We start from the raw sequence: 14870 nt of genomic DNA, 5'->3' as shown, positions 1-14870 counted from the left end.
GAATGCTTCCCGGGAGATGTGCACTCCAGCCTTGCTCTGCCTTCTTTGCTGTGTGCCAAGCAAGCACTGGCGGCCGGCCGGAAGGGGAGACAGGCTGTGCTTGGGAGGCGCTTTGTGAGCACCAAGAGCTTGTGCCGAACATCACGGATGCGGCAGGGAGAAAGGGGGCTGGAGGCGGCTGCCAGGATCAGTGAGGGTCCTGCGGGGCTGACTGGGGAGGAAGCATGGGGACGCAGGAGCAGGACGAGTGGGTTGAGAGGATGGAGGGATGGAATGTGGTAGAAGGCTGGAGCAGCCTCCCACTCGCCACTCTGGCAGCACAGGAGCTGATCCGGCAAGGGCAGCTTGGTAAATGTTCCAAATCTCTGGAAAGGCTGTCAGGTGGAAGAGGATGAAGACTTGTTCCCTGCTGCCGCAGAGGGCAGGCCGAGTTCTCAGGGGCTCAAGTTGCAGGAGGGCAGATTTCGGCTGTACATTAGGAGAAAGTTGCTGATAGTAAGAGCAGCTTGGCAACAGAGCCTGTTACTTAGAAGGGCAGTTATGGGCTCCCCCTTACAGGAGGCCTCCAGGCAGAGGCTGGACAGTCCTTGGTTGGGGATGCTGCAACTGGGACTTCCTCCAGGGAGCAGCCGGACTAGATCCCCCTGTGGAGGCTGGTGGCTCCAGTGCCAGTGGGGAGGAGAATCCCCTCTGGGTTTCAGTCAGAACTCTAATGCTCTGCACCTTGGATAGCTGCTTTAGCATTCTGAATGGTTCCGACCGAAACCTGGAGCGGATTTACCGCCCACTGACATTGGGGCCACCAACCTTCAATGGCCTGAAATGGAAACGTTCATCCTCCCTCCCTCCCTGCCAGTATTTATATCCTGCATTTCGATCTGTAACAGACTTTCAAGGCAGCTAATGACTATGAATTTTTTTTAAGTACATGAATGGCCCAACAGCCAGCAAAACAGAAAATGCAAACGAGATCAATAAAACATAAAACAACGACAACAGGAAACAGCAGAGTGGGATAAAAATAACAGTGCCTGTACAAAAACACATCCCCGGAGCTAGAGGTCTTTAAACATAATCCGGATCAAGTGCTCACCAAAGCAGGGGTGTCTCGATCAGACATCCACAGGCAAAGAGGGAGCCACCCTCCTTCTTGGGGCAGAGTTCAGTGGCCCTGCTGAAGCCCCCCCCCTGCATGCCCCCCCAATGCACCTCAGCTGGCGGTTGGCGGCAAAGCCTTAGCTGAGGATCGCAGCACATGCATCTCCTCACATGGGAAGAAGCAGCCCCTTAGCTATCCCAGTCTGGAATTGCTTCAGGCTTTAAAAGCAAGAAACAGCGCCCTGAGCTCAGCTTGGAAACAAACAGAGCCAAGTACGGGGCCAGGAGATCGCAGTCCCATGGTCTGAAACTGGCTTTCCCTAGCCCTTGGTGGCGCTGCATCCTGCGTCGACTGAATTTTCCAAACCCCATTACCTGTAACATGCCTTGCAGTAATCCATGCAACTCAGCCGTTAACTGGACCAAGCCAAGCGGCTTCTGGTCGAGTCAATGTCACTCCTAAGAGAAAGAATCTGTTCTCCAATGTGCTCTGAACGTGCCATAGAAGGAAAATTAAATATTTTGTAAATGGTGAGACAACCGGGTGGGAGTGGGCAGACTTACTCTCCCTCCCCCACTTTTAAAGGGCTACATGACAAATACGTTTACACATCTCGCACCTATGAAAATGAAACAGGCTCTTTTGGTGGTAGATCCAGCTCTCTCTAAAACCTTCCAATAACTCTGGAAGGTTGAAGAGGGGCTGCTGGTTGGGAGCTCTTTGCAGCTCTTCTCTTTGTTGTTGGTTCTGGGATGCCCCCGGCCCACCTCTCCTATGGACGTCAGGCAGTTACTCCACACTGCTACAATCATATCTTTATTGGTCTGGGAATTATACACGTGGTTGCTGTTATATCATACGTAAAGAACAGGGTTACACAGCCGAAGGGGGCCAATGACGCAAACCAGCTGCACCATGGAGCGAAGGCACAGACACAGACGCTGAGGGGCAGCATGCACAGAGACAGATCGTGCATGCGCAAGACACACGGGGAAGCACGCAACTGATGCTCGCAAGACACAGCTGGCAGCAGACCACTTTTGGCCAGGTGGGGCAGCAATAGTTTGGGGGTGTCCACAAAGCAACGTGCCACCCAAGAGGTGTGCCCCACAATCCTTTGCACGGCCACAGAGGACACAACTTTGGGATGGTGCTGTGCAATGGCTCGGCAGGGCAAAATGTCTCATGTCAGCCCTGCAGGCTGCATTCGTGCCGGCCAGGGCTGCAAGGGCTGCATGCATCCCCGCCCCATCCATGTTTCCCTGGGGTAGGGCCAGCGTCTGAGACAATGGCCTCGCTGCTTTCTGCACCGTGGGGAGGGGCTGCAGTAGGTTCATCTATATTCTGTTGATCCAGCCCAGAAGTTCAGGTGGAATTCTGTAGCCTCTGAGCGACACGCGGAACTGCCCTGGGGGAGCCCGTCTTGGAGAGCTCCGTTAAGAGTTCCTATTGGAACCTGGAGCAGATCCACTGCCCCACTGACATCGGAGCCCCAGCCTCCACTGGGGAGGCCTTTCTCTGCCTGAGACCCTGGAAAGCCGCTGTCAGTCAGAGCTGGGAGTTCTGGGCCAGAGGGACAAGCAGTCTGCCCTGGCATAAGGCGGCTTCCTGGGTTCCTGTGGGAGTCTAGCGCTGTGTGGATTTTGGCTTGCCATCTGCCGTTTGCGGATCGTCAGGCTTCTTATGTTCTGTTGTCCGCTCATTGACAGCATTGGATCCTTTTTACCAGGATTTCATTCTACTTGCACTAATGTGGATTAACACTGATGTGCATTAATGCATGTGCACAAGTGTGCATTAGCAGTAATGTGAGTTAGCATGCGCACGTGCATGCACACACCCCTGCCAAAATTGAAACCGTGGTCTGCAAGTCCGAGTGCAGAGCTGGGCCCTTGTGCACGCCTGCCAAGTGGGGGCTCTGCTGCCCCTGAGCTGCCGCTCCTGCCAGCGTGGGGCCCCCCAGCCATGGCAGCTCCTGCCTGCTGCAAATCCACCGGGCAGGCCCAGCCCTCCCTGCCTGCAGCCCCGAGCTTAGGACGCCTCCTGGCACTGACGCAGCTCCCAAGTCCGCCTCGCAAGAGCCAGGGGAGGAGGAAGTTGCACGTGGACCTGCTCTTATGAGCGTTGTGTGTGCTTGTTGCTCGTGCGCAACAAAGGCCCAAAACATAGCAGCAGGGGAAGGTTGACTTGCCATGGAAACAAGGGACAGGAAGAGCTTTGCTGGCTGGTGTTCCGTGCATCAAGTTGTTGTTAAAGGCATAGGAGCAGGGCCAAGGAAACCGGTGGCAACCCTTGGCACACACATACAGGCATACGCACTGAAATTTGCACGCATAAGTATATTGCTCTTTCCCCCCAAACATCATTGTAACACTTTCCTGCACCATGCAGACTGAGAAAGGAGTCCTCTGAAGGATGAACGCCCAGAGCAGACCGTGACTGTCTCAGGGCAGTGGGTGGGGTGGGGATAAGGAAGGTGCTTGAAATGGGGTGGCTGGGTGGGTGGAGATAGCAGCAGCAACTCTTTGCCTGAAGTTTCCCCGGTGCAGGAAATTTGGCGACTTGGAGCAATTTCCTAAACCACCTGCAAGCTGCTGGAAACGAGCCTGACCATGTAGAATAAATGAGGCCCGGGGGATGCTGCTCTCAGACTGTTCCATGGGGCTGGGGCCAAAACAGGTGCCTGCAGTAGAAGAGTCCCTGTTCAGCTGCCCATATCCACCACTGTCTCTTTTGTGGGGAAAGCAGGAGAAGCTCACATTCCTGGGAGCCCGGGTGGCCCTGGTAACCCTGGTCGGCCTCGTATCCCAGGGTCCCCTTTTGGCCCGGGTGGCCCCATGGGGCCTGGTGTGCCTGGCTGGCCGGGGATGCCTGGTCTCCCTGGTGGCCCATGTGATCCAGCTGGCCCTGGTGCCCCCTCGGGCCCCCTCAGGCCCCCGTCCCCCTTTGGGCCTGCCTGTCCTTTGCCCCCCCCTTGTCCCAAGCTGCCCTTGGTCCCTTTGAATCCAGGGAAGCCTTTTGTGCCCACGGAGCCTCTCTCGCCTTGCGGACCTGGGGGGCCTGGAGAGCCTCGGGCCCCCTGGGGCCCAGGAGGGCCCAGACTCCCAGGGTCACCTTTCTGTCCTCTGCTTCCAGGGGGGCCCTTTATGCCGAGGTCTCCTCTGAATCCTCTGGGGCCTGGGGGGCCAGGAACACCTGGGAAGGAAGAAAGGGCAGTGATAGACAACAGGAAAACATGCAGTTCTATCCAAGGAAATGTTGAGAGCCAGTGTGGTGGTGGGGGGTGGAATTGTTGAACTGGGCCTGGGGGGGCCTGGGTTTGAGTCCCCACTTGGCCAGGAAACTCCCTGGGTGTCTTTGGGACAGTCACTGACTCTCAGCCTAATCTACCTCACAGGGTTGTGAGAACAGAATGGAGAGAAGGAAGATAATGTAAACTGCCTTGGGTTCCTTGCAAGAGGAAAAAAGCGGGATATAAATGTAATATATATATATTTTTTAAAAAACAAAGCAAAAAAACCCAAAAGCAAAGTGAGGCACCATCGCGCAGGCAGCCTAGGCAGAACCAAGGGTGCCCAGCAGACAGGAAGCAGTGCTCGGGATTGGGCCCTCACACGTTCTCACACGCTACGTGCCTATGACTGTGGAACAGGTGTCTGCGAAGGCACCCCGGGTTGCCCTGTCTTTGTGCAGTTGTCCTTGACCCACCCTGCCTAGGGCAGTGAAAAGCCCGCACCAGCGCGGGACGTCGGACCTCGTCAGCCCCCAGTGCCGGAGCCGGCCCTGCAGCCAGCGCTTTGAGGGGGGAGGGGAGAGGAGGGACGTCCCCCAAACGTCCCCTGGTGCTCCCTCAGAAGACTGCCCTGCAGTTCCCAGGACACGCGTTCTGCCACTTTGGGGGAGTCCAGTCTGGAGCAGCTGCCCTGCAATGCTTCTCCTTAAACAATCGCAGCTGCCGCCGCCCCACTGTTTCAGCCTGGTCCCTCGCCGGGAGCGGCTGGGGACGCCCTGTGCTCAGACAGCGCGATCCACCTCAGCCTGGGAGCTCTCCAGCAACTCCCAAAGGAACGCCTCCGGGTGCTGCGGCCTCCAGCCAGCTGGCCTCTGCAAGCTCACTCAGACGCCATCCTGTGTTGACTCAGGCGGCCGTCTGGGCAGGCCAGGCCCATGAATGGGCCAGCCTGGGGCGGAGCCCACGGAGGGCCCCGGCCTGTGCCAGCTTGCTGATCGCTGCCCTCTTTTTCCATGGTAAGAAGCATCCCAGAGCCCGGCTGCAGGCAGGCCAAGCGGATCTTGGAGCATCTGGGTTGGGGAGACTGGGCAGCCCCCACAGGCGTTGCAGGGGGCAGCTCCTAAGAGGGGCTCCCCTGGGCATGGGATCAGGGAGGGAGGGGAGACACCCTGTCTGGGCCCCCCGTCTAGGGCTTCATTTGCTCTGGGGCTTGTGCTGAATTCCAGAACTCAGTCTCGGAACATGTGAAGTAGAAATGAAGGGATGCTCTGAGCATGTGCAGAGTGCCCTCACTGCTGACTAGCTATTGCCAGCTTCCAGGCACCTGGATTACAGGGTCTGGGAGCCTGCAGCGGCTCTCTGCTGCACCAGAGGCAGACCACGGGCCCTGCCGCTTCCCGCCTTCTCTGGCACTCCTGCAGGGGCCGCCACGTCGCTTCTCCCACAACGTAGCGCAGCTGAGCCACTCCTCCTCTGCAGCCCCCCAGCACTGCTCCTCGTGCCGGCGCCCAGAGCTCCATCCCCAGCTCAGGCCCTCTCTGCCCTCATCCTCTGGACCCCAGAACACTCTCCGGCTCTCCCCGAACACTGGGACCCAATGAAACTGGAGGCCTGTAAGTCAGGACTGACAGGACCTGGGACCTCCTGCTCTACCACGAAGCTGCAGCCCAGGCCAAGGCCTCTCTTGCCTCCTCCTCGGCGTGCCACGTCACAGCCTCTTTTCTGCACACATGGACATATTCCCATTTGTTGGCAAGCTGCCTGGGGCAGAGCATGCACAGACAGCACTGCGGTGTTTGGCAGAATATGGGCATGTGTCTCAGATGGGTGTATCTCTGAAGGTGTGCACGCTTGTACATGTGTCTGGAGAGCACGCTGGATGGTGCATTTGTCTCGGGGTGGAATTACAATAAAGGACCCTCATTCTCCTCCAAAGGCTCCTCTTATGTATTGACTCGCTACATTTCTAGACCGTCTTTACCCACAATGTCTCCCAGGGCAATTCACCATAAAACAAACTAAAACAATTCACAAATAAAGCAAACCTTCCACTGAGCAGGACAATCAAAGCAGACATGAGTCTTCACCCTCCATAAAGCGTCGTGAGACTTACTTGAACCTTGCGTCCTCACAAGGCATGTTTCCTCAGACACCCCCAGCCAACCCCCAGCAGCCAGTCATGCATTGCCAGGGCAGGGGAATGAATGATGCTGGGGGGCCTGAGGAAGGTCTACAGCATGTCATGGTGGGGGAGAAGCCGGCAGCCCCATGCAGCGCCCAGTGGGGCTGCTCCGCCTCCACGGCTTCTGTTGCGCTCCTAGGACCCTTTGCTAGAGCAACGGGGCTTTGGCGCGTCTAAAAGTAACCCCAGAAACAGACTAAAACCCTCGTTTCCAGATCAGGACAGGTCAGCAGAACTCCCTTCCCTTGAATGAGAGTTTCCATCGTTCCGTGCCATTTGGAGACGTACCAAAGCCCGTTGTGCAAGTGGTGGGTCCCGCGAGTGTCTGAGCACAAGGGGGTGCCACTCCTGAGGTAGGTAATGGCAGTTCTTCCTTTTGCCTCCGTTTCCCTTCTCCTGATCTCTGGGGCCCCCACCATGGTGCTCCAGGTCCCAGGAACTGATTTCCCTTTCCTGGGTTCTGAAGCCACTTCCATCTCCTCGTTCAAGTCCCTTCTCAAGCCAAAGCCATTTCTAGCCAAGTGTCTTTTGGGGAAGTTGCTGAATGCCACCGAAACTGGAGTCGGACGTGTGCCTTGTGACCTCATCAGTGCACAGAAACTGTGTGCCTTGTGACCTCATCAGTGCACAGGAAGTAAAGTTCTCCATGCACGCCCAGAACAGCAATTCTGGAAGCAAAGGAAATCACAGAACCAGCTCTGGAAATTCGGCAGCACGCAGAGCAAAATGACCGGTGCTGCGTTACGCAGCAGCAATAGCAGCTGCACATCTTGTGAGGTCTGAGTGGATCCTCACCTCATAACACGATTTCCCTGCCTGCCACAGACTTTTGCTCCCTGCCGCCACCCGCTGGGCTCTATCTCCCACATGTGAAGCATTTCCCTGGAATCCAAACCCGGTTTCTTCCATCCCAGGAGGCAGAGTTCACAGCCAGAGGGTTGTCGCTCAGCTGCTTCCCATCAAGGGCATGTGTCTTCTATCATGGATGTGGCAACGCCAGCTTGCCAAATGGAAACCAGCTGCACAGGACTCTTCCTTACACTGCCCCTCTCAAGGCGCAACGTTCCTGGGTGCAAAGGCAGAGGGGGGAGCCACGCTTCACTTCTGTGCCATGCGTACCCTCCTCATGGCCAGGGGTGCATGGCCCACTGGGATCGGGGTTGTCCTGGGATTAGATGGCAACCATGCAAATTAGCCCACAAATATTTTCCCCAGCACTTCTGCCTGCATATTCTTCCATTCATCATCTTCAGCTCAAAGTAGTGTCAGGGTGGACACTGAGCCCATAGAATCCCAGAGTAGTTCTGATTCGGAGGAAGAGCAGTCGCTCCTGGGAGAGGAGCGCGCCACTTTTTCCAAGGGCCCACAGCTGACAGAGATTCCTCCCACCAACATTCCTAGATTAGAAAGCAGTCCAGGGAGTGACCCAGCACAGATAGCTGACTGGGTGGATGCGCGGCGCAGACGCAGAGAGCGGCGCTGTTGCAGAACCCAGAGTCAGAGAGACCACAGAGTGAAGGAAAAAGAGATTCTTTATTTAACGCGCGGGCTTAAGGCTGGAATCGTTTCCAAAGAGCCAGAAGCCCCGATTTACATTAGCACATTGGTTTTATAGACATTGTGACATATATGAAATGGCTCCTCCTCCCCCTCCCGCATGGGGTTGCAATCCTCAACATTTTTCTTCCTAGCACCATTGTTTATAATACAAGAACTGGGTTATAGGGTAGCCATGATAAGGAGAGAACAGAAGAGAACAGCAGAGAACAAGATATACAACTGTATGACCTTTGACAAGATAAGGAATTCCTGTGTCTCGTCAGCTTACAACAATATATTCAAGGGAGAAAGAGCTCAGCAAGAACATGAAGCATGAGACTGCATGAGGCTACTTAGTCTGATCCCCGATATGGCTGCTACATTCCCCCCTTAAATGCATAATTTCATTACAATTATAGCATTTCTGATAACCATACAAAGCTTTTTGTGACATACATATTAGCCTCTTGTTGGGCTATTAGAGCGTAGAGGGCAGCAGTTTTACTAGCTGAGACATAAAACAGATTGGTTAAACAGCGCATAAGACAAGGAACGCAGAGACATAACAGAACTTTTATGAACAATACTGGTAGAATTAGGATGAACAATGCTTTTAAGCCAGCTAAGATCTGGAAGCCAAAGGGTCAACTAATTGAGCTAATTGTTTTGTTTTATTGTTTTGTTAGCTACTATATTGTGCAGCTTGTTGATTTGTTTATTTACAGCATTGCCATTATCAGTTAAGTTAAAACAACAGAGCTTTTGGTGTGTCTCACAACTTAAATGATGAAGAAGGAAGAGGTAATCTATACCAGCTCTGTTTTCTAGAACTGCACCTTTTAGATCACACAGCTTTTTATTTAACAATGACAATGCTCGTGAGGTGGCATTTATGCTTTTGGCTAAGCTGCAAGCTAACCGGTTGATTTCCAGACCATCAGCCAAGGCTAAACCTGGAACCTTAACCAGTGACATTGCTAAGGCCAATTTTTCTGAGTCAGAATATAACTGCACATGACTATTACAATTTTTAGTTAGTTGGAGTGCTCGAGGCTGCCGTTGACGGATTTTCTCGGGCTACAGGGGAAGAATTGGCACCAGTTCAATTGGCGGCTGAGGCAACATGGGTGGTTATTAGACAAGTTGGCAGGAATGAATGACCAAGTGCGGGAACTACATGTCTAAAACCATCCATGAGGCAAAAGTATGTGGGCATTATTAAAAGATATGTTTTGAATTTTATTACAGTGGAAGGGGGCCAGGGATAGCTTTGTATTTTCTGGAAAAAATTTTGACAATTAAGCATTTGTGCACACGTAGCATTTGTTTCAGCAATGATGGGGGTGCGTAGAGTGAACTCTGTAGGGGGTAGGATCTTTGCAACCACGCCCCAATTAGCATTTTGGGAATAAGTTAAACTTACACCATAAACTCTTAACATGGTATCTTTTTGAATTTTCCCAGGATGTCTACAGACAGGTATTAAGCAAGAGCTAATAAGCCTGTTTGCAGGTATACCTCTTGGCAAACAAAAATGTTTTACTCTCGTGATGTTAGCCAGGTGAAGCCAGTAATTATCAGCAAATCACTGGGACAAACTTCTTTTTCCAGGGACAGACCCCCCTTTTTGCACCTTATTAAGGAAACACAATGCAACACTACTAACACTACAACACGCATGTTTGATCTTCTTTGGGATCTGACCGTACGCTGGGCAGCTATTCACCTGGCAAGCTGCAGTAGGGTCTAGTCCCCTTCTTCAATTCTCCAGTTGCAGGTCTGACCGTACGCAGGGGGACAGTTTCCCGGTGTGTCCACAGTAAGGTCTAGCCTGAGTCTTCTTACTGCTTTTTCAGAATGATTTTTAAAGGATTTTCAGGATTTCTGTTTACAGTCTACTCTCCCCCTCTCGCTCTCTTGACTCGTGTCCAATGTATCTAGGGTTTAATTCTAGCTGCTTTCATAGCTGCGGGGGTGGAAAGTATGACAGTTCTGAGTTCTTTCCATCTGGGAGTCAAAGGGTTATTTTTCCCTCTTTAACTCATACTTTAACTCTTGGTTGGAAAGGATGAACTTCTGTGATGGGAATGGCTTATTTTTTTAAGACAAAGCGACGCTGGGCTTGAAGAACTTTGCTCAGTGTTTGGACTTCTTGTTGCTTGCTTTTGATGCTGCTCCAGTGTCAATTATGAAGTCAATGTCATGGCCCCTCACAAGCTGTCTCCCTCTTCGCCCATTCTGGCCCCTTTGGTTTTCTCCTTTGTGTATCTGATTTATTTTATTTGGGCATTCATGCCACTAATGTCCATCTTGTCCACACTGGGCACACTGGTTCTTTTTTTAAGAATCTTTTGCCTCTGCCGGGTCTTCTTCTTTTTTTTTTTCGTTTACGTCTTCTTGGGCCTCTGGGTCGAGGGGGGTGTACTGGCGATAGGCATTTGAAAGATGCTCCAAGTACGCTCTGGGGCCTCGGTGGCACCTTGCAGCACTTTAGACACTTTGGTCATATTAACTGACTTCTTCATACCTGCTTTCATGGCTTTTAACAGCAGGGTTTGATACTGGGTGAGGCGCTCTAGCCCAACTTGTGTTTTGGGATTCCAGCGGGGGGGAGATTTATTTACAAGGAGACTTTATTGGGTAACTTACAGCACACAGGCGTACTTAATGGTTGGATCAGACAGCTTCTCTGAACCACGAGCTATTGGGCTAAATGGGTTTTATACCATACATGTTACCCATAACACTAGCAAGCATTTTCAGCATAGGCTAGAAGTGTTTGGTTCTCAGGCACAGCTTCCTGTAAACAATTTTGCTTCTCAGAGTGCTTGATAACACTTTTTATTTATTAGTATGGGAAGACAAATTTTTTCTCTTTCTTTTGCTTTCTTTTTCTTTGCTGATCTGCCTGTATTGCAGATCATGTTTCAAACTTTTTATATAAAACTTTCTGCTCCATGCACCAGCCTTGTCTCTTTATTTGTCTTTTTCAAGTTAAACTCACTTACTTAAACCTTTCTGCCTTACACTAGTCCCAATGACACACATTTGGGATAGGCTCTTCTTCTCCTTCTAGTTACATTTTTTTTCATCTTAAAGAACTATTACATTATTGTGGCTACTTTACCCCAGGTAATAAGCTCCAGGCACAATCAGCTGCTTTTAATTTACCCTGGGGGCAACTATGGCCACGCTTCTTTTTTACAAATGTTTTTTCTTTGCCTTTTGCCTTTTCTTTTTCTCTCTTCTCTATCTGTCTTCTACTTTCTCTATTCCTTCTTTTCTACTTGCTTTTGTCTTTTCTCTTCGTTATCCATTGGGAACCACACTTAGTATTATTTGGAGTTGCAACTAACACTAATCTGCAAATATCACATATATTTTATGATATTTAAGAAATCATAAAATATACACAACAAACTTTTTCTGCAATTTAACACAATGAATGGAAAACACTTTTTGCATGGTAAGGCATGATGGAGCAGATCCAGCAATTATACTGCTCTTCTGGCTGAAAGCTCAGGGCTCATTAAAATCAAGGGACGGGCATACCCACACACGCAAAGAGTTCTAGGTCACCATTTTTGCATCAGCAACTCTATGCTGCATGAGTTCTGGCAGAAGGAAATTTAAAAGTCACAGATCAAACTCAGCCTGCTGTACACTGAGCTGACGACAAACACAGACACACGGTCCACAGCGATGAGAGTTCATCAAAAGCTTCACAGCACTGTCCATGGCAAGTCTTTGACAATTTAAAATTTTAGTTCATGTGCAGAGTGTCTCTAAAAAGCCCAGACAATGATGGAGGCAAACAGGGAAGGCTCTGGGCAATGAAGATGAGATGTTTCCAGCAAAGGCTCTCTACTTTTGCATCAGTTTAAAAAGGGAAAGTGTGGCCCTACACCCCTTCTGACAGACAAGGGCCTTTAACTTTTTAGCAAGGCTTCTGTCTAAACAGAGCCGCACAGCTCAGCTCTCTAGCCATGATGCTTTAACCTGGGCAACTCCTCTGTAAATTTTATTTTACTTCTGTCAGGTTCTCTCACAGACATTTTAAAAACTTACTCTTTTTTTTTTCTTTTCTAACCTGGTACACAAAAGCACTGAAACACTGAGTGCTGAAACTCAGGACGCTGGGGGGTGATGGGCATCGCTTTATACTTGCATTTTTCAGGCAGCCATTAATCTTCGGGGAGGCGGTGGGGTGATTTGCAGGACTTCAAAGGCAAGCTTCTCAGTTTGTTTGTATTTGTAAATCCCAAGCTCAAAACAGGACACGATGAGGTACAGGGCAGCCAAATTCTTGCTTTGGCACGGGCAACAAATAACTCGGGTCAGCTTTCTTCGCTGGGGTCTCAAACAGGAAAACAGTCTTAATTTAAAGTCGTAACATCACTGACAGCGTCAGCCAGCCAGCTACACAGATCTCATTGTTTTTTAAGACAGTTGCTCCAATATCTTCTTCTCAATCAGGTTGGGTCTTTCAGCTTACACAGTTTATTGCAGCTTTCAGGAGCATGGCAGTAGCGTGATTTTGGCTTGGCCAGGAACATGCTGCCTGGTTTCTCGGTCTCTTTAGCACACACACTTAGGCAGTGTAACACTGGACACTCAAATCAGTGAGATTTCTTCATTGCAGGGAATCCCACGGCAAAAACTTAATGGTTACGCTCTTCAGAAATCATATAGCTGATGGTCAGTAGCTACAGGCTCTATGCAATTTTAACACAGTTCAAAGCTAAACACGGTTACCTTGACAGAGATCTTCAACGTGGTCTTTCCACTTTATTCTGCTTTGGGACAGTCTTATGGCACACTTTTCACTCGAAGAGGGGTCTAGCCTGTGCTCTGGGGGCTGATTCTTCACCTTTATTTTCTATTTTGCCTTCATCTTCTGGGTCTTCATTTTCAGTTTCCATTTCTTAGGGATTTCATCTCAATTAGGCGAGGTGATGATGTTGCACAACTCAGAACGTTGTGGGCAATTTTCCTGCCCCCCCTCTCTCGGCGCGCTAGGCTAACAGCTACTTCTTTGGCCTTACACTCTCACGCTCCCACGCTTTGTTAAAAGCCAGACTGTCCTGCAACATTTTTCTAATTAACAGCCTCAGATCTTGTTTTTTTTCCTCTCAGCTCGACCTTGAGCTTTTTGCTGTTTTCTCTCTCTATTCTGAATCTTTTTTTTAAAAAAACCTTTTTCCTTCTTTGTTTGACATACATCTCAAGGGGGTGCAAGGTTTGCTTCCCCCACCACCCATAGCCTCCCTCCTAAATTGAAGACAGACACAATTAGGGAATGGGAATTGGTCAGTGAGTAAGGGGTCTCACTGGCCGACACAAGAGGATTTTTCACACCACGCACTTTGCTACTGGCCTGGGCACCCGGACGGTCAACGGTATGCGTCAGAAACCGCAGTAGCCACTCACACCATCATCAATCTCTCCACTACATCCATATGTCCCTGCCACCCACTTTTCCCACTTTTTACCAGAGCGGAAAACGGCTTCCCCAGCTTCCTCAGCTTCCTACTGAGTACTGGCGTGCTAGGTACTGGCGCCCACTCGGGGGTGTGATCAGGCCCCCCTTCTACCCGCAAGGAGTAGGTTCTTTTGTATACGTATACCACCAACACTGACCTTCTTCATAAGGCGGGGCCCTCTTTTTTTCTGCCCAGTGGCCTTTCTCCCTAAAGGCGGGGCCCTCTTTTTCCCATATACTTGCCTTTCTCCTGAAGGCTTCCAATGTGGGTTTCAACTCAATTGCAGCTGCGATACAGGCAGGGCTCAAGTTCCTTCCTCCGCTTCCCAAGGTTCTCTTGCTGCTCACTACCGTTTGGGCGATCCCGGTGCAGGCTTTCTCCCATTCACTCGACAAAAAGGTCGGTGGCGCCAAGAAAGGGAGGCATGCGCCGAGCTCGTCCTCCTGGTGCGGCGATCAAGAGCAGGCAACTGCCACCTGTCTGGCTCAGAGCCTGCCACATCCGAGTCACGGCACCATTTATGTTGCAGAACCCAGAGTCAGAGAGACCACAGAGTGAAGGAAAAAGAGATTCTTTATTTAACGCGCGGGCTTAAGGCTGGAATCGTTTCCAAAGAGCCAGAAGCCCCGATTTACATTAGCACATTGGTTTTATAGACATTGTGACATATATGAAATGGCTCCTCCTCCCCCTCCCGCATGGGGTTGCAATCCTCAACATTTTTCTTCCTAGCACCATTGTTTATAATACAAGAACTGGGTTATAGGGTAGCCATGATAAGGAGAGAACAGAAGAGAACAGCAGAGAACAAGATATACAACTGTATGACCTTTGACAAGATAAGGAATTCCTGTGTCTCGTCAGCTTACAACAATATATTCAAGGGAGAAAGAGCTCAGCAAGAACATGAAGCATGAGACTGCATGAGGCTACTTAGTCTGATCCCCGATATGGCTGCTACAGCGCCAAATGGAGGGCGTGGAAAGGAGGCGTAGTGCCTGGTTGGCGCTCAAAGAACGGTTGCGCCCAGAGGATCCAAGGGAAAAGGGGAGGGATTCTCCCTAGTCCTTATATTCAGGGGTCTGCCAGTAAGTGCCTTTCAAACGGGGACCAACTGTTCCAACTTAGGGCATAGGGATGCTGCTGCGCAGATCAAGTTGCTACCTGTAGAGTTGTTAAGTTGTAAAAGAAGAATAAAGCTTTGAAAAGAATCCCTTTGTCTGTGTCTGGACTTGGCTACTGGATTAGACTGAGAGAGCCCTCCAAGGAGCCCTTGACAAGTAGCCAGTTCTTGTACCAATTCTTTGCCTGGAGGTGACTCTTTGTCCCAGGGCC

The 14870-nt window shown here is 50.8% G+C and overlaps 1 protein-coding gene across 3 annotated transcripts in view; it reads right to left on the bottom strand.

Annotated features, from left to right (window-relative positions):
- Window positions 1-902: 902 nt before the first annotated feature.
- Window positions 903-14870, bottom strand: part of SCARA3 (scavenger receptor class A member 3) — a 39000-nt gene continuing 25032 nt past the window's right edge. For all 3 annotated transcript variants that reach the window (XM_084831443.1, XM_084831623.1, XM_084831534.1), the window contains one exon: window positions 903-4294. In XM_084831443.1, coding sequence (XP_084687569.1) covers window positions 3855-4294 — 440 coding nt within the window. In that variant the 3' untranslated portion in view covers window positions 903-3854. The remainder of the gene's footprint in view (window positions 4295-14870) is intronic.

This window comes from Heloderma suspectum, chromosome 1 (assembly GCF_057233095.1).
Source record: "Heloderma suspectum isolate Gila_16-S chromosome 1, 16-S_ref, whole genome shotgun sequence".
In the NCBI taxonomy this organism is placed as follows: Eukaryota; Metazoa; Chordata; class Lepidosauria; order Squamata; family Helodermatidae; genus Heloderma; species Heloderma suspectum.
Note: the sequence above shows the minus strand (reverse complement) of the source record. Positions and strands in the feature narration are given on the sequence as shown.